The sequence below is a fragment of the Myotis yumanensis genome, unplaced genomic scaffold, assembly GCF_028538775.1.
Source record: "Myotis yumanensis isolate MYYU_CA2020_CCGP unplaced genomic scaffold, mMyoYum1.0.hap1 SCAF_3, whole genome shotgun sequence".
Taxonomy (NCBI): domain Eukaryota; kingdom Metazoa; phylum Chordata; class Mammalia; order Chiroptera; family Vespertilionidae; genus Myotis; species Myotis yumanensis.
Genome location: NW_027223754.1, coordinates 112,894,344 through 112,913,834, shown reverse-complemented (window position 1 = coordinate 112,913,834; position 19,491 = coordinate 112,894,344). Strand labels below are relative to the sequence as shown.

At 46.7% G+C, this 19,491-nt stretch overlaps 2 protein-coding genes across 3 annotated transcripts; both read right to left on the bottom strand.

The window, feature by feature from the left end:
* Positions 1-11,550: 11,550 nt before the first annotated feature.
* Positions 11,551-12,348, bottom strand: LOC139005212 (mediator of RNA polymerase II transcription subunit 6-like). Of its 2 annotated transcripts, XM_070407540.1 has the most exons (2): positions 11,885-12,348; positions 11,600-11,768 (listed from the first exon to the last, which is right to left on the bottom strand). In XM_070407540.1, exons 1-2 carry the CDS (start codon positions 12,346-12,348, stop codon positions 11,687-11,689), a joined length of 546 nt encoding a protein of 181 aa, XP_070263641.1. In that variant the 3' UTR covers positions 11,600-11,686. The 2 variants fall into 2 exon arrangements, with proteins under 2 accessions (XP_070263640.1, XP_070263641.1); XM_070407539.1 differs by having other exon boundaries at positions 11,551-12,348.
* A 6,403-nt stretch (positions 12,349-18,751) lies between these two features.
* On the bottom strand, positions 18,752-19,257 carry LOC139005211 (galectin-1-like). The gene has a single exon (XM_070407537.1). The coding sequence runs from the start codon at positions 19,214-19,216 to the stop codon at positions 18,809-18,811; it is 408 nt and encodes a 135-aa protein (XP_070263638.1). The 5' UTR covers positions 19,217-19,257; the 3' UTR covers positions 18,752-18,808.
* Between the last annotated feature and the right edge of the window lie 234 nt (positions 19,258-19,491).

Sequence of the window (19,491 nt, the reverse complement as noted above, 5' to 3'; positions counted from 1 at the left end):
GGGATTTTGGAATTCTGGGGTAATTTAAAAGGTATTTTGTGGCTTTTCTAGTAACATTTAAGGATGGGGCTCACAGTTCCCCAAGGCAAAGACTTAATGGGCCTTTCCCCCTGCCTGTAAAGGAAAACAATGGGCCTTGAAATCTATAAAAATAAGCGGGAATGAAGCTGGTCTAATGTACTGAAAGGGTTTGGTCCTAGCGCATTCCCTTGAAAGAGGCCTGGTTGCTGAACCTGGTGAGGGCCATGGAGTGAAACCCTCGCGAGGTCTGAGAGTCACTGGAGCAGCCGGCCACCATGGGGTCCTGGGGAGAACCAGAGCTCCTGGTGTGTCGCCCAGAGGCAGTAGCCTCGGCTCCCCCACTGCCTGTGGGCCTGGAGGTGAAGTTGGGGGCCCTGGTGCTCCTGCTGGTGCTCACACTCATCTGCAGTCTGGTGCCCATCTGTGTGCTACGCCGACCGGGAGCCAGCCCCGAAGCCTCAGCCTTCTGCCAGAAAGTCCTGAGCCTGACGAGGCCCTGGCAGCCCTGCACGTGCGACCTGGGTCCATCACACCCACGTCCGGTCAGCGGACCCATCCATGATCCGGAAAGACTTCGTCAAGCTACGGCGTGATCGACCTGCCTGATGCTGGTAACATTGAATAGACTTAGATAATGCCTGCGTCTTCATGGACATGGCTCCAAAAAGACAAGGACAATTCATAGGAAGGTCAAGAATAGACTTTAGTATCACATGTTTAGTAGCAGAAGATGTGGCTGCCTAAAGCGGCCATGATGCCTATATTATGTTTCATTGTATTGATATGTCACATTAACCTTTAATTCTCTTGCAGGTTTGAATTTATGTTGGCTGTCCTGGAAGGGGACTGTGTGGGGTGAACCCCAAGAGTAGAGGGTGTCTGGCTGCCAAGAGGGCAGGTGCCCAACTGGGCAGGAACAGTGCCCATCAGGTTTTGGTCTCTGTTGAGAGACAGCTAACAGTTGGCAGCCTGTAATACTGTCTTGCAGGCCTTTGTGACGATGCCCATGTCAGGGGTAGTAAGCTGGAAAAGTCCTGATTAGAATAGAAGGTCTAAGGTATGATTATGCATAGAAAGAAAATTTAATGCCAACAAGTACTGTTTTATCAAAAAGAATTGGCAAGGAAAGTCAGAAAATCTTAGAGTAGATCAATATGTCTTTCTTCTTATGTAATTCCTCCGAAATTTGGCAATGCTAACATGGCAATACGTTTCTTTGCATAGATTCAATAAGACCGGTTCCTAATAGTGGTTTTATTAACGGAAAACTTTGACTGGAGTATCATGTTTTAAAGAGCCCTGTCTGAGCTCTAAAGACTTGAAGCCAGTAAGAATGCCACGAAGAAAGCCTGGTATCCTGCTTGGAAGCCCTGAAGATGGCTGGCGCTGGAGTGTCAGGCCCATGCCCTACCATCACTGGCGGTTGGTAAGAGTAGAAGGGGAGCAGTAGGGATGCCTCTACGTTCCTGCGGAACCCCCACGCACTCTGGACTGCAACAGGTAGGAGGGCTACTGAGATGGGCCTTAAAGCCTGGAGCGTGGGCTCAGGTGGAGTTGCTACAGGTGAGGGGTTCACCTAACTCAGCAGATACTGCAGGCGGGCCTGATGGCAGCTGGGTGGCGTGGCTTCCTGGCCCTACGGGGCACATTAAGATTCAACCATGAGATTCCAGCAAAGGTAGTCAGTCACCATTCTTGTTGTGTTTATGCAAACATCGGGATTAATCTTGATTTGGCTTTTTGATAGCCATGGAGGAATTTTAAGAAGAAAAATCCTATTTAATCTGAAATGGTTTCTTTCCCTTCCACTGAACCATTTGTTAAGCTTATAGGGATAATTCAGTTGATAGTTCTGGTAAAATAGAAATGCAGTCCGTCTCATGATTGAGCCGGAAGTTCCAAGACAAGGGGGGAATGAAAGGGCCGGCGGGGCACGTGGCCCCGCAGGCATCCGACAGGGAGGATGGCGGGCAGCCATGGCCGAGGCAGCGCCTGACCAGATAGGCGCAGGCCCGCGGACGCCCAGAAGGACCCGGGCCGCCCTCCTCGGCCTCCGAGTCACTTTATGGCCGAGCAGCGGGCGACCCAAGGGCCAGGTGGGGTGGTGGGCGGCCCGCCTCCCGGGTGACGCCCACGGCGGCAGGCCTTGCATGGGAGCCGAGTGGCTGGCTTCCCATCCATTAAGGGACCTCCATTTTGTATGGAACCATGTGCTCAGCGAAGGCTCCTTCCCCCTCGGAAGGAGCCTCTGCTAGCCACACCCACCATTTCTCTGGACTAACCAATGGAAATCAAGGGAAGTGCCTGTGTAATGGGTCACCAGCTTGCACCTGGCCAATCGGCGGTCCCTCTCCCGCCCCTACTCCAACCCTCTATGAAACCCCTGATTCGAGCAGACTGCCCTCTCTTTGCCACCTGCTGCTGCGTCAGTAAGGAAGGTAGAGGAGCTAAGCCCGGGCTTAAAATAAAAGACTCTTTGCTTTTGCATCGGATTGGATGGCTCCCTGGTGGCTTCTTGGGAATCTTGAAATCTGGGCATAACACCCCCCCCCCCCCCCCGGGGTACTGCATGGCTAGGTCAGTTCTTCAAGCTGCCTTTCTGGGCACAGACTCTCAGGGTTGCGGACTTAGACCTAGATTCCCCAGCTGCTACCTGTGGACTGCCTTCCACAGTCAAGTTTTATGTGTGTCCCCAAGGGACGTGGACTTGGTGCAGCATAGGTTCCTTCTGACCCTTTCATCCTGGTAGATGGTTGTCTCTCTCTCCAGCCCAGATCCCTGATCCTACTGTTCTCCAGGCATCATCTGTCCTTTCTGGTCACAGATTGTCTCACCAGCTGTGTTTCATTCCCTAATTCCAGGTGGATGTTATTCGATTTAGTTGTTTCCTCTCTCTGCGCAGGACACATCTGCCTATTCAGCCACCATTTTGTCTCTCTTCCTGTCCTCCTATTTTTAAATTGTCTCTTTCTTTTTTGTTCTCTAATTGAGTGCTTTTTGCTACCCTATCTTTTAATTTACACATCTGATATTTGGCTTCCCCTAATCTGCTGTGTATTTTTTCCACTGTGTTCTTTATTAGAACTGTGTCTTTCTTCATAGTTACTTTCTATTTTCTCATGCTGTTGAGCATCTTCAACATCATTATTCTGAACTCTATATCTGATACATTTCTTATCTCCATTTTATTTAGCTCTTCTTCTGGAAAATTCTCTTGTTTTTTCATTTGGGTTTTTTTTGTCTCCCTATTTTGGCTTCCTGTTGGGTTTTTGTCTATGTATTACTAGTATGTAGATCTGGTACACCTCCCAATCTCTAGTGAAGGACAGTGTCAGAAGCTGTTTCTGATTAGCCTTGCAAACCCTATTTGGAGCCATCAACAATCCACAGCTTGTGGCTCCCTCTGCTGGGGTGGGGTGGGGTGGGGTGTCTTTGGAAAGGACCAAGATATACATCAAGGTCTGCTTTTCCTATCCCTGGGCCCCAAATTAGGTCAGGCAGACTCAAAGCTTCCAGAGACCCACCTCTGCCTGAAGTCTGATTGTATTCAATCTTGTTTAGCCTCAAGCAAGTGGTTTTCCAACACGGTGGGGCAAATTAATTGCTTCTGCCTGTAGGTGGATTGTTATTCTGTCTTCTAATGGGCCTCAGAAACTCCATAGGCTGGGGCAATGGCTTTTCTGATAGGATGGGGCAACTGCCTTCCCTCAGGCAAAAACTAAATGGATAGCAAAGGTCTGCTGGAGAAATATGTCCTCTGCAGCATGAGGAAATGGCTCAGCACAGGAAACTGGGGTATCTGCTTTCTGAGGTCACACAACTTCAGTCTACTCTGTCCTCCCTCTGCCAGAGCCCTGAGTGGCTACACATGAAATTTTGTGCATTGGCCCTTGAAGAGGGTGCCTGCATTTCCAGCCATCTCTCCCTGGCAGACAGCAACCCTGTTATGTGAGCACCTTTCTCAGTTCTTGTGCTCTGGTATGGGGAGCCCAGCTTGGGGTTTAGGTCCCAGAGTTCTCAGTGGGGACCCCTCACCTCTGAGATATCCCTCCAGAACTTTAGCTTCTGTCTGTGGGAGCCTGCTAGCCCTTTATCACCCCCTTACTTCCTACCAGTCTCTATGTGGTATTCATTTTCCTCCTTGGTCATCAGTTTTCTCTCCAATTAGTCTTACGTTGGTTATTCAGGATGGTTTTTCTGTGTTTTAGTTGTAATTCCAGTTTGGTTCTGGGGGCATGTCAGTGTAGCATCCACTTACTCCACCATCATTTTGGAATTACCTTATTAATCTATTTTTATCATTATTCACCTATTTTCCAATAAACAAGCCACAGAAGACTCAGAAAAGAGCTAGAGAAAAAGCAAGTTTCCTGTCTGCAATGCTCAGAGCCTGCCATGTGCATCAGGGAATGGCAGAACACACAAGCTGGATGCCTGGCAAATCATAGCACACTGCTCCACACAGTCCAGTTTACAGGGGAGTGTGTCTGGCAAGTCTTAAAGTTTCAGATGCATTAGAAGCAGGACTTTCAACTTCATCTATACATATGAAAGCCTAAGCAACCGAACGACTGGAACAACTGGTTGCTATGACACACACTGACCACCATGGAGTAGATGCTCAGTGCAGGAGCTGCTCCCTGGCGGTCAGTGCACTTCCAGAGCAGGAGCTCTGCTCAGCGGAGACCCAACCCAGCTGCCCACCAGCCCTCCGGCAGCCACTCCCTCCCTCAGTAGTTCTGCAGGTCCAATCTCCAGAGAATAGGCCAGGCACCGATGGACCAGCACTGCTGGCATGATCCCTACAGCACCGAGGCTTCCTGGATGTTGGCCTCAGGCACCACAGCCACTTCCCCTCCCTAGATGTTCTGCAAGAAAGAAACAATATAAAAGTGGCCACCAGGTGGCTCCCGACAAGTAGTGCCAATGTCAGTGGACGGATTCGGATCCTGGGCTGGCAAGGGCGTCCCACCGCATGCCTGGAGGGCCAATCGTGTCCCAGCTTCCCCACTCCTCGGGACCCCACCCATGCACAAATTCGTGCACCAGGCCTTTAGTATAATAATAAAACCTAGCAACAGAACAACAGGTGTCTACTAAATAAACTTCACTGGAAGGGCCTGCCTGTCTCCCCTGAGGCAGCCCTGTAGACAGATTCCATGTCTAAGCTGAAAGGATGGGTAGAACTGCCTCCACCTTCTCATGCTCTGCTCTGTGGACACTGCACTTTCCTGAAAGGATTTTAGCCTACATACAAACAGGCTGGCTCCTCTGCACAAACTGGTCAACTTGTCTGCCACAGAGCTAGTGAGTCTCATTGTTTCAAAGTGCTTTGTGTTTGATTTCTAAACTCCCTGACAACTCCATGTGGTTTTAATTAACTTCTTTGAATTCAGTTGTTTTCAACTCAAAAGCTTTCTTGGATAAAAATTAGCACCATCAGCTTGTGCGAGTGTGTGATTTAAACCTGTGGCTTTTCCTTTACCATCACTGGCTGCCAAAAGATGGGAAATGCCTTTTTATCAAAGTGCTGGGTTTTCCTTGTGTTTCTGTGATAGATACTAGCTGAGATGATTTTGTATGAATTTGCCTCAGACCAAATATGGTGAGGGAAGAAGAACTAACTCTGGCTTTCAAAACTAACTATGGTTGTGTTCAGACACCTGTGTTCAAGACTGCATCTTCTTTATCACGTTCAGCTAGCACTGTGATATAGGCTTTTAAAAACATGAGTTCTTGCCCCAGTCAGGTGGCTCACTTGGTCGGAGTGTCATCCCATACACCCAAAAGGTTGCAGGTTCTATTCCCAGTTAGGGCACATAACTAGGTTGCAGGTTAGGTCCCTGGTTGGGATTAGTATGAGAGGCAACCAATTGATGTCTCTCCCCCCCCCCCCCCAAATAAATGAGCATATCCTTGGGTGATGATTTAAAAATAATAAATAAATAAATAAATAAATAAATAAATAAATAAATAAATAAAACACTACTTCTTTAGTGCCTAAGTGTCACTGAAGGTTCGATCTGTTGGCTTTGTCAATCTTCCAGATACAGGGTAGTCATATAATTTATGTTTGTGTAAGGACCCTCTTGAGAGTAGTTAACTGGATGGAATGCCACAAGAGTAGGTGTAAACCAGGACATCCTGGCAGACAGGATAGAACTCTTCTGCCCCGTGGGCCATCACTGAGTTCTTTTGAAGGCCCCATGTGTGCTGGGAATGTTGCTAAACTTTACCTGCTGATTGCTCTCATAAATTTAAGTGTATTTTCTCCCTGGAGTAATCCATTAGTTCCTCCCTGGTTCATTCGATCTCAATAACTCACTATTTCAGGACCCCAGGACCCTTCCACCACGAAGTCCTTCTTCTGCTTACAATGTTCCTATTCATTTCCCCCTTCACCATCCATAGAGATCCTAGTGATTGTTTAACACCTAACTCAATTGTGTCTCTTCTGCAAAGAAGAAGCAGGTCAGGAGGTTCTTGTCACCTAAGCTCCTACAGGGCTGTGTTTGTGTCCTCCTTGGGCACCTGCTTCTATTTTATTACACTTTTACTGCTAAACTGAGAGAGGAGACCAAACACAAAGTCTGGGCTCCAAAGTAGTCATTGGATGTGAGCCCCTTGTTTTAGCTACTTCTCATGCCTTATTTTAATTCTGGTCTTTTGAGCATATTGTTTTCTAAACTGTGATAAGAAATAAACATACAAGAATATTAAAATCCTTTCTATATTTGACATTTTTAAGGAACAGCCCACACTGTTGCTAGATTTGAATGCTGGCATCTCCATGTAAGAGCTGTGGAATCTTGTGCAAGTTACTTAACCTCTCTGTGCCTATAAAAGAGGGATAATAATAGTTCCTACTGCCAGGATTCTTATGAGGAATGAGTCCTCACAGAACAGAGCATGGACATATGAAATATCAGTATCTTGGCTTTTGTTATTGTTCAGGCTGCATTTCCTATTTCTTGAGCATTTATTCACATTTTTGAATTGCATTATAACTAAAAGAAAATCCAGAGCTATCAGCACATGTCATGTAGTGAGGCTGATTGTCTACCTACCCATCAGGCACACTAGTGCTATCCACTGGAGAATGATTGCTTTGTTCCAGTGGACACTTGGCAGGACAGAATGATGAAAGGAGGTTGGCCACTGCAGCACAGTGAAAAGTCACCTGAAACATGAAGAGCTGACCAGGCCACCCCACCGGTGTCTGAACATCTGTGTCCCCATCTGTAGAACAGGAACAAGAATAGTATTTATTTCATGGGGTAGAAGCAAAGATCAAATGAGATAATACACGTGGAGCACTGAGCATGGTGTCCAGTGGATGCAAGCACTCAGTATAGCTCTGATGTGTTCCTGGCATCCATCTGGGAACATTGTTGTTAGGAGAAGTGCACTGGGTGTCCTGCAGAAGGTGCCCTCCTACTCCCTTCAACTGTGGGGAAATTCATGGTTGGTGCCACTAAGGGAAACTCAACAACAACCTGAGAAAGTATGGCCCCTCGTTTATTAGAAGGACTGGTGAGAAGAGCATATTTTCCCTCTCTGAGCACTGGGAAGAATGGCTAACACTAGCAGCTAGAAGAGTGGTCAGGCTCAGGCAATAGGACAGTGACCACTAGCAACAGAAATAGTATAAAATTAATGCCATTAAGATCCAGGCTGGATCCACACAAGAAATCTTTATTATTCACCAAGGAGAGCACGTGACCTCCTGGAGACTTTGCCAGGAGAGAAGAGGTGAGAGCACACATGGTCCTGCCAGGGGGAGACTCAGAGCCACGGGTTTGTTTGCACATGGTCATTGCATCCTGTGTTCCTAGAGTGAGTCACTCTGACTCTGTAGGCCTGGAGAACCAGGGGTCACACACAGTACAGGATCATAGTCCTGGGGGAAGAAGTTTGCTCATTTCCAAGTGTACCTGCACCTAATGTGTACGTCTGTCTTGTTCCAGGAATCTTCAAAGAAGGGAATTCCACCGGCTTTTCTTGCCATCTGTTATGTTCGTCCCCATTCACACCATTCCTTCTTCATCATGGCTCATGGAAAGCTAAGGTGGTCTACATTCTCCTTCAGCAAGCTCTCTCAGAAAGCCCAAATGGCACAGTTGTCCTCAGTTAATTTTCACTTTGATCTTAACCTCACTCAGACTCTGGATATTAAAGTAGAAATAATGCTTTGTGACCTTTAACCAGGGCACTGCTGCTTCCCCACCCTCTCCCCTGTGGTTTGGTGAACCACACAGTCTTGTTCTGCAACATCCTTATTTCTGGACTTCTCTTTCCCAGCAGGGAGATGACTAATGCTAAAAGCCATGTATGACACCAAGGTTTACCAGGCACACCAAGTGCTCATTTGAGATGTACTTTCAAATAGTAATATCTGTGCTTGGAACCCAAGGTTAAATTTAGTTACAGAAAGAAGCCCCAACTTTGCCCCACCCCTCTTCAGTGCTGTGCCCTTCCCTTCCTGAGGATGCAGTGAGGACGAGTTCCGAAGTGAGCACGATGGTGCTTCTCAGAGGTGTCAGGCAGAGTGTCACCGAGTGTGGTGACTGGAGGACCTTCTGAGGACAGCCTATTGTGGATTGGGCTTGCAATGCACTCCTCACTGGCAGAGGCTGTCGCCACTTTTGCGCTGGAGAAAGTGAATTTCAATGGCAGCCTAGGGAGGGGCTGCAGTGGAGGTGGGGATGTCATAAAGAGAACTTTCTTTAATGTTCTCCAGATATTTTGAAATAGGCTTTACTCTGCTGCCATTCCACCCTGACGTCTGGGTGGCAGCTCAGGCTTTGGGGTTGTCACTACTCCCTGGTTGTGGCTTGGAGGAAGCCAAGGAACTGAAGGAACTCAAGGGTTGGTTTCACTTGTGTGGGAACAGTGACCACTAGCCTCCAAACTCTCAGCCTCCAAACTCTGTCACAGCTAAGCCCAGTCACTATCCTGACCTGTAAAGAGGAAGAAACTTGGTCAGAACACAACAATAAAGACTGAAGGGGGCCGGAGTAATGGAGAGGTGCAGAAAGGGAGGGGCTGGGTGTTTGGACAAATTCAGGGTGGAGTGATACACTGTGGGGTGGGCTGGACATAGACAGGGAGGACACTTCCGTACAGTGTGCTGTGGGCTATGTCCAGAGAACTCCTAGGGTTTTGGGGAACAGGAGTAAAAGATTAGTTATTTTGAAATTCCTTTTGTTGGCAGGACTGTTTGTCGAGCTAATCCAGGAAGGTCTCAGCTCTATAAAGCCACACATTTGAGTGGGTGACAGGCCACTCATCTCCACAGGACAGCCTGGGAAGGGTTTCCACCTGGGCACTGAAGGACAAGAGCCCTGCAAGAAAGGTCAAAGGCTAAGGGGCCGTTGGGGTTTGGGTTTATTGAACAGGCAAGGGTGAAAAGTGGCAGTGGGCGGGGGTGGGGGGGGTGGGGGTGGGAGTGGTGTTAGTTTACGTGTAGATGTGTTTGCTATTAACTTCATATTCTTCTGCCAGGAAAGCTGGAGTCCTGGGCCTGACTGCTGGGCTGGGTACCTTCCCTGTATCCTTGGGTTGTCTCTGTTATTGGCACTGGAAATGAGGAGAATGCTAAGGTTTATTGTCCTTTTTATGGCCAGTTTTGGTTGCTGGAACCTTCCTCTTAGAAAAGATACTGGTTCGTGACTGAATGATCTCTACCCACAGAGAAAAACCATCTTCCTCAGAGGGTCTGGGTTGGTTTCTCTTTAAAGCAATGTGTGGCCTCCAAAGGCCCTTCATAAGATGGCTGAGAAAAATCAGAGGGAAAACACTAATGTTTTTCTCTATGTCTCTTTCTCTTCACAGATGAGTTGAAATTCTTGCTTTGGGCCATATGGTGTGGATATTCCAGAAGGAAATTATATAGTGCTCTCTGTTTCTACTAAACTGCTTTTCACTTTGTCAAGTGGACCCTTTGAAGCAGCCTTCTTACCTCAGATTCTGACATGAATACTTGTTTAATTGCCTCTCAGTCTATACAAGATAAAGAACCAGGCCTCAAATTTGTATAATTCTCTTAACCAAACAATAGTGGAACCACCCAGGGCAGGTTTCAAAGAAAGGAATCAATTTCTTACATATGTTAAACATTTTATTTTTTTTAAAGTCCTTTGCTCTGTAGTGTTTTGTTAAATTGGATAATGCATATGAAGCACTGTGTAAATCATGTAACAATAAAGTAAGATTTCATAACAATTACTGATTTGATTTTCTATATAAAAAGCTGAAGCTCAGAGAAGGGGAGTTACAGCCCCAAATCACAGCAGTTAAGCTAACACAGGTGGCCTGTCTCCTTACTCTGCCCACTCTCTCCTCTGTACCAGGCACTCCCCCCACAGAGGCTGGCTTCCGAGCAGACTGGTCTGACGTGGGCCCACAGGTGTGTTTCCGGATCTGAGCTCCCAAGCACTGATCTCGCCGTCTCCCCTTACAGGCTCAGGTGGAGATTTGCCTTTTTCTTGGTTTAGCTGCTGCCAATCACTCTTCAACAGAGCCCTTGCCCTCAAGCTGGGATAGAGGAGTTGCTATACTCCCTAAATTAAAAAAAAATATATAGGTTTCTTTTTCTTTTTTTCTAATCCTTGCCAGAGGATATGTTTTTTATTGATTTTGTTTTATGGGGGGGGGGGGGGGGGGGGCGGGGAGAGGAAAGGAGAGAGAGAGAGAGAGAGAGAGAGAGAGAGAGAGAGAAACATGGATGTGAAAGAGAAACATCAACCGATTGCCTCCAGTTCACATCCTGACTGGGGATCAAACCTGCAACCTAGGTATGTGCCCTGACTGGGAATAGAGCCCACAACCTTTTTGGTGTACTAGATGATGCTCCAACCAACTGAGCCACCCAGGCAGTGCTGCTTTTTCTTTAAAAAATAAAACAACAAAAACTATCTCTGAAATAAGGTCACCAACCCATTTCTAGATTTTAAAAAAGCTATTAGCAAATCCTCATTTTTAGGTAGGATGTTGACTTCAGCTTCATATGTGAGGAGATGGCTTTAGGGCATTTCTGAGTGGGGCTAAAGCACCCACCATTCTCCCACCCTCTGCCAAGATGGAGCATACACTGGGAGGAAGCAGGATACAGGGCCAACGAATCAACACCAGGAACCCTGTGAAGGTTTTACTGGACAGGGACTGGGCCTAGCGCAGGTCTGTTGGGGTCCAACCCCAGCAGGTTCAGGGGTTTCCAAAGGTGTGGACGGAGTCGACGAAGAAGAAATGACATGGAAACAGCGTTCAGTTGATCAGCAGCCTAGCCAGGTTCTGTCACCAGGTTTTGTGTTTTTTTTTTTCTAAATACTTTAATTTGGTTTCAAATATATGTAAGCAGTACACATGTAAGTGAGGAGGCTGCTCAAGTCCATAGGGGAAAAGTTACAAAAGATACAAATATCCATCTCAAAAGTATGAGGGTCCTTATATCCTTTCTTAAAGAGCATAAAGAGCAAGCACTACACAAATGAGAGCTGTGACAAAGAATTTAAAAGTTCAAGAGCCAGTCACAGTATGAGGTATAATCATGGACAAGAAGTCTTACAAGCTTCTCTTGTCCAATACTCACTGAAGTCTCATTCGTTTTTCAGGGGGACCTTTAGTGCTCACTGTCTGTTGGATGTTCTTTGTGGTCTCCTTCTCATCAGACTTCACAGTTTCTGGTGTAGGTTCTGCCTCTTTCTTTGTCTGATCCACTGGGACAGGCTTTTCTCCAGACTTTTGCTGCACAAATTTGGGTGGAAATTTTTGTCTGAGGTCTAGGAGTAAAGCATCCACACGTTGCGTCTGGAAAATAGAGCTTGGTTCTTCTTTCCTTTTGGTTTTAGGTTTAACTTTTTCTTGCTCTTCATGATCTTTGAAGTGCCACCAATACCCTTTGGAAGGATGATATCGACAGTATGACATAGCTTCATCAAAAGCTGACTGAATGCCATGCACCGCAGTAAGCACTCTAGAGTTTATAACTGATCCCAAGTCTGGTGCCTGGTAGATCACTCCAGCAATGATATAGTAATCAGCCAGTGGGATAACTTGGGTAGGGGACTGCCGCTGTTGCTTCCGGATGATAAAAAGAATGGGCTCTTGAGCATGTAAAAGGATGTATTCCACTCCAACCATCTGATTTAAGTGTTCTAATGTTAGTCTCTGCATTTTGACCACTTCGTTATTACACGTTCTGTCGTAAAAAGGATTACTTCTTTCTGAAAAGTAATCTAGGACACTTCCACTGTTCAAAATGGGGATCCATGTACTGTCAACCCAAGAGATTCCCAGTAGATTATCTTGGATATCCACCGCCGCCATAATTCCAAAAGTGTTCGCGGGTTCTCCTTCCTGCGCAGAGAAGACATAACCACTAAGACGACGGAAGCAGAGGGGTGCAGGTCCTCGGGACCCTGAGGAGAAATGCAGAGGGGAGGACAGTGCGGGACCCACAAGAAGGCAGGGAAGGGGAGGAGGCCAGGAGTGCAGGGGAGCTCCAGGGTCTGTGTTTTATTGTCTTGTTACAGCTGTATTTATACCAGTTGATTTTAATCCTATCAATTTCTATTCCAAAGGTTAGGGCATTTCTTATCTCCATTCCAGGGAGTAAAGATTATGTAGTTTAAGCATGATTGTTCGTAGTTAAAGTGATTAACTACCTGCCTGGCACTTAGTTAAGGGGTTTTATCCCCTCCCTAACTTCAGGGAAAAATCCCTACCTGGGGAAACAACCTTTCTCAGAGAGGTGACCTTGGTTAAAACACATAGCACCAAGAAGGGGAGCAAACATATTAAGAACAGTATGCCATATACGCCAGGTCCCTTGAAACATATGCTGTGCAGATGTTTCTTCCCTGCAGCGACTGTGTCAAGCAGCAAGGATGGACCGGCTTCTGGCACAGGTCTGCCTCAAATCGGCCACTTAGGTAGCATGTGGGCTCTTGACTTTGTGCAGGAAAGATTTCATAACATGAGCCCAGGTGATTTTGAGAATATGTGTATTATAGCTGTGGACAGTGATAGGAAGGAAAGGCTTAGGATACAAGAAGCAACAGAAGAGAGCCTAGATGGAGCTGCTATTAGCTCACTGGAAAGTCAGAGACAGGATCAAAGGGTTTATGAGCCTCATGGGGTCCCTTAGAATTTAGGAGCGAGCAGAGATACAAGGTGTGAGTGTGCTCTGTGAGAGTGCATTGTGAGTAGAGTATACTTGTTAAAGCTGGGGACAGTGAAACAAGGAAGGGCTTAAGGTAGAAGAAGCAACAGGAGAGAGCCTAAGCTGGGCTTCTTTGGCTCACTGAGAAGTCAGAGAAAAAGGGGGCCTTGGAGACAGTTTCAGGGGGTTAACCCGGAACGAGCTGCCACTGCCTGCTGCTCCCCTGGTTGCAAGTTGCAAGTCTTATGGGAACCTTTAAAGTTTAGGAGAAAGAGATTCAAGGCATGGGTGTACTCTAGCAAGAGTGCATCCATAGATTCTGTGTCTTGAGGCTTTTTATCATTCTTGGGGGGGGAGGATCCTAGGGGAGGTCTTGAGGAGGGTCTTAGCAATATTCATTTGCTTTCCAGGTGTGTCCTTCAATATGTTGATTCATCAAAATGTGCACATAGGGGAGTTAGGGTTATTATTTGGTTAGTTTTATTTTCAAAGAATGTCATCTAGGAGGGACTAGGACCTAACTGAGGCCAGTCCACCCCATGGCATTATGAAATATGTAAACCATTTTCTCTTAAGTATTCTTGGTTAGGGAAGACAAAATCTTGTGGTTCATTTGCTGGCTGTGAATTGCTCAAATTATTTGGCCTTGTTTAATTATTTTGTCTCAGTTTCCCTTATTTCACTTGTCAAGGCATTTCCCCTGCTTCTTACTCTCCTGTCACAGGGGCAGTACAGGGGAGCCTGAGAGAAGGAGCTGGATGCCTTGAAGAGAGGGTTTCATGGGCATCAAAAGACACCATCAGAGTGAAAGGCAACCTAAGAAGTGAGATTACAAATCACATATCTGATAAGGGGTTAATATCCAGAATACACAAAGAACTCTTATAATTAGAAAACAATTCAAAAACAAACAACCCCAGTAAAAATTGTGCAAAGAACTTGAATAGACACTTCTTCAGAGAAGATATACAAAAGGCCAACATGCACACGAAAAGGTGCTCAACATCACTAGTCATTAGTGAAATGCAAATCAAAACTACTTCACACCCATTTGGGTGGCTGTTGTAAGAAAAACAAAAATCTCTTGACAAATGAGAGAATAGCAAGTGTTGGTGAGAAGGTGGAGAAACTGGTACCCTTGTTCACTGCTGGTGGGAATATAAAATGGTGCAGCCACTGTGGAAAGCAGTATGGCAGTTTCTCAATAAATTAAACAGAATTACCACAAGATCCAGCAATTGGACTTCTGCGTGTATACACAAAATAATTAAAAGCAGGGATTCAAATAAATGCAGAAGTGGGCAAAAGTGATGCAAGGAGGGCCAATCAGAATGAATCTTCAGACTTTCCTTGGAAAGGCTGGGCAGGGATGCTGCCTCTTCTCTTCTGGACTAGAATGAGGAAATAGCTGCTGGAAGCCAGAGGGAACCTTAAGGGGAGTAAGCCTTATAAGGTGACACCGAAAAGGGCAAAGGGAAGAGCTAGAAAGAAATTGGATTCTCAGTGACATTGTTGAGCCACTGAGTCAAGCTTTGCCTGAAGTGAGCATTACCTCTAGCACTGTTGTTTACTTGACCTAACAAAATCCCTAATGGTTTAAGCCATTTTTAGTAAAGCTCTCTGTTACCTGTATTCTAACTGATAGAGTTTATTGGTGATACATTAGTAAACAACTTAACAGTTTACAAATCACAGTATCCAGCTTCATTTTTACAACAGGGATATTCAGAAATTTATTTCGACAACATAAATGGATCTTGTGAATATTATGCTAAACAAAACAAGTCAGACAGAAAAGTTAAAAGCCTATGTTTTCACTCAGATGTGGGATATAAAACTGAAAGAAACAAATAAAAAAAAAATAATTAAAAAAAACCCTCATAGACACAAGCAGCAGAATGATAGTTACCAGAAGGAAGGGCAGAGGGTGCCAAATATTTGGTGATGAAAGAAAATTTGATCTTGGGTGGTGGGCACACAATGCAATACACAGAAGATGTACCATAGAATTGTACACTTGAAATCTAGATAAACTTATTAACCCATGTCACCCCCATAAATTTAATTTGAAACAAAAGAAATACAAAAAAGAAAATAGAGACCATGAAGGCATTGCCCTAGGTTAAACATGGTTAAGTAGAAAAGTTATGTGAGGACAGAAGGTATGGACATGTTTAAAGGTTTTTTACATTATTTGTCAACCAGATGTAATAAATATTTGTTAAATAAATAAACAAATCAAAGAACAGAGGTGGGATGGTAAAAAGAGTGATAAGTTTTATTTTATTTTTTTGTTTTAATCTTTATTGTTGAAAGTATTACATCTGTGCCTTTTGTCCTCTCATTGAGCTCATCTAGCCACTCCCACCTTCCACCCCAGGCCTTCACCCGAGTGCCTGTGTCCATTGGTTATGCATACATGCATGCAAGTTCTTTGGTTGATCTCTTCCACTCCCACCACCCTCCCCTGGCTTCCCTCTGTGGTTCAACAGACTGTTCCATGCTTCTATGTCTCTAGTTGTATTTTGTTCAACAGTTTGGTTTTGTTCATTAGATTCCACATATAAGTGAGCTTATGTGACACTTGTCTTTTTCTAACTGGCTTATTTAGCTTAGAATAATGCTCTCCAGGTCTATCTATGCTCTTGAAAATGATGTTATTTTTTTTTTTTTACAGCCGCATAGTTATTCCTGCTGTAAATGTACCAGAGCTATTTTATACACTCATCTACTGATGGGCACTTGGACCATTTCTAAATCTTAGTTATTATAAACTAGAGGCCCGGTGCACAAAAATTTGTGCAGTCCGGGGGGGGGGGGGCGGTCCCTCAGCCCGGCCTGCACCCATTCACAGTCCAGGACCCCTTGGGGGATGTCCACCTGTCGACTTAGGCCCACTTCCTGGGGGATCAGGCCTAAGCTTGGAGTCAGACATCCTTCCGGCAGCCAGGAAGCCCTTGGGGGATGTCCGACTAAAGGCTTAGGCCCCCAAGGGATCGGGTCTAAACCATTAGTTGGACATTCTTAGTGCTGCCACAGAGGTTGGAGAGGCTCCTGCCACCACCACTGCGCTGGCAAGCCATGAGCCAGCTTCTGGCTGAGAGGCACTCCCCATATGGAAGTGCACTGACCACCAGGGGGCAGCTCCTGCATTGAGTGTCTGCCCCCTGGTGGCCAGTGCGCATCATAGCAACCGGTCATTCTGCCGTTCAGTCAATTTGCATATTAGCCTTTTATTATTATTACTAGAGGCCCGGTGCACAAAAATTTGTGCACTGGGGGGGGGGGAGTGGGGTCCCCCAGCCCGGCCTGTGCCCTCTCGCAGTCTGGGACCCCTCGGGAGATAACGACCTGCTGGCTTAGGCCTGCTCCCAGGTGGCAGAGGGCAGGCCCAATCCCTAGGTGCAGCCCCTGGTCAGGCTCAGAGCAGGGACGATTGGGGAGTTGGGGCGCCGCCCCATCATGCACAGAGCAGGGCAGATTGGGAGGTTGCAATGCCACCCTCAGTCATGCTCAGGGTAGGGCCAATTGGGGGGTTGGGGCACTGCCCCCTGTCACACTCAAGGCAGGGTCGATGGGGAGGTTGCGGCGCTGCCCTCTGTCACTCACAGAGCAGGGCCAATCAGGGAGTTGGGGCGCTGCCCCCTGTCACTCACAGAGCAGGGCCCATCAGGGGGGTTGGGGCTCCGTACCCTGTCACACACAGAGCAAGGTCGATCAGGGGGTTGGGGAGCTCCCCCCTGTCACGCACAGAGCAGGGCCGATCAGGGGGTTGAGGAGCTCCCCCTGTCACTCACAGAGTAGGGCCGATAGGGGAGCTGGGGCACTGCCCCCTGTCACACACAGAGCAGGGCGGATCAGGGGGTTGGGCGCTGCAACCTGTCACACTCAGGGCAGGGCCGATGGAGAGGTTATGGCTCTACCCTGTCACACACAGAGCAGGGCCTGTGGGGGGGGGGGGGGGGGGTTGGGGCGCTTTCCCCTGTCATGAACAGAGCAGGGCAGATAGGGAGGTTGTGGCCCCGCCCCCTGTCACACACAGAGTCGCCAGGTGATCAGGGGATTGGAGAGCTCCCCCCTATCAGGCACAGAGCAGGGCTGATCAGGGGGTTTGGGCGCTGCCCCCTGTCACGCTGATCCCGGTGCCGGGAGCCTAGCTGCTCCGCTGATCCCAGTGCTGGGAGGCATATTACCCTTTTACTATATAGGATAGAGGCCTGGTGCATGGGTAGGGGCCTGCTGGTTTGCCCTGAAGGGTGTCCTGGATCAGGGTGGGGGTCCCCACTGGGGTGCCTGGCCAGTCTGGGTGAGGGGCTGAGGGCTGTTTTCCGGAAGCGGGTGACTGAAGCTCCCAACTGCTCCTTGTTTTCTTTTTTCTTTTTTTATTCTGGGCCAGCTTTAGCTCTGAGGCCTCGCTGCTGAAAACATTGATACAATGTTGTGGTCTGGCTGGCTGAAGCCTGGCTGAATGAAAGCCGGTTTCTGGGGTTTTGTTTAGCTTCTTATTTGCAACATAGTACATATTTGCTTAGAGTTGCAGCTGAGAGGCCGGCAGCGCAGGTGGGGAACATTGGAGTTTGTCGTCACTGGAGCAAGCAAGCCTCCCTGCTCGCTTCAGTGCATGGCTGCCGGCCGCCATCTTGGCTGACAGTTAATTTGCATAAGGATATGCTGATTAGCCAATGGGAAGGGTAGCGGTCGTACGCTAATTACCATGTTTCTCTTTTATTAGTGTAGATATAGGATGTCCCTATTTCCCCCCTTTTGCCCCCTCTACCCAGCTCTTGTCCCCCACTTCTCTCTGGCCACCACCATACTGTTGTCTGTGTCCATGGGTTGTACATATATTTTCTTTGGCTAATCCCTTCTTTAAATTCACTTCTTTAAATTTTTATTTTCAGATAAGTGCTTATAACTGCACTATTATATATTTTCTATTATATCATTTAGAATTAAGATATTTTTTAATTGAACCCTTGTCAATTTTAGCACAATTTAATAAATTATGCTAGAAGCAATTAGGAGATTTTTCATGTAATGCATACACATTTCAATTAATATTTTATTAATGTTTAATTTTTTAATATTTTAATTTGAAATAATCTCATACATGTAAAAAAACTATAAAATACTACAGCATATTATATGTACTCTTCACCCAATTTCTTAGGTGTTAATAATTTAAACATAACCATTATACAACTAACAAAATTTGGAATATATTTTCCTTATAACCTCTTTAATGTTACTTAATTCATTTACTTTGTTTTTGTTAATCTTCACCCAAGGATATTTTTCCATTGAATTTTAGAGAGCGTGGAGGGAAAGGGAGAGACACATTGATTGGTTGCCTCCTGCACATGCTTTGATAGGGACTGGGTATCAAGCCAGCAACTGAGGTACATGCCCTTGACTGGAATCGAACCTGGGAGCCTTCAGTCCACGGGCTAATGCTCTATCCACTGAGCAAAACAGGCTTCAGCTTAATTCATTTACTTTTAATCTATATGTGTCTTTATACTTAAAGTGGGTTTTGTTTTAGATTCACCCTCATAATCTGTCTTTTTTTTTTTTTTCAGGGGGAAGAGGCAGCTGCCTTTATTGGGTGCTATGGGTTGGCTGGCTTCAATCAGAGGCCACACACTTGATCTTGAAGTCACCTTCAGCTGTCAGGTAATTGATGGCCTCCAGGTTGAGGCGGTAGGGGAACTTGAATGAGTATCCATCTGGCAGCTGGATGGTCAGGTCGGCCTGGTCGAAGGAGATGCACACCTCTGCAACACTTCCAGGCTGGAAGGGGAAGGCAGTCTCCCGCTGCTCAGCCCACCAGGCCCTGCCATCCTTGCTGTTACAAACAATGGTGTTGATGTCTCCATGTATATTGAAGCGAGGGTTGAAGTGCAGGCACATATTGTTGTCATCTTTGCCCAGGTTCAGCGTGAAGCTCTTGGCGTCGGGGGCTATGTCACCCTGCACTCGGAGGCACTCCCCAGGTTTGAGATTCAGGTTGCTGGCGACCAGATTACAAGCCATGACTGAGGACAGAAGGATGGTCCTGGGGACTGTAGCACCAGCTGTCTGAAGACTCCACCCGAGAGATCTCATAATCTGTCTTTTAATTGATGCATTTATGCCATGACTTTCAGAGTGCTTACTGATAGAGTTACTACCATATCAGGCGGCTGCTGGGGCTTCTGGGGTGGGCCTGCCTTGCGGCCCAGGACCCACTGATGGGGTCCCGGGCGGCCGGCCTGCCCTGGATGGCAGCGCGCTGGTGGTTCACGCTGTCCTGCCCTGCCTGCAGTATG

What these genes read in the sequence shown, in the direction of transcription:
- LOC139005211 (XM_070407537.1), bottom strand. Translation starts at nt 19,216, where the DNA reads ATGGCTTGTAATCTGGTCGCCAGCAACCTGAATCTCAAACCTGGGGAG.
- LOC139005212 (XM_070407539.1), bottom strand. Translation starts at nt 12,348, where the DNA reads ATGGCGGCGGTGGATATCCAAGATAATCTACTGGGAATCTCTTGGGTT.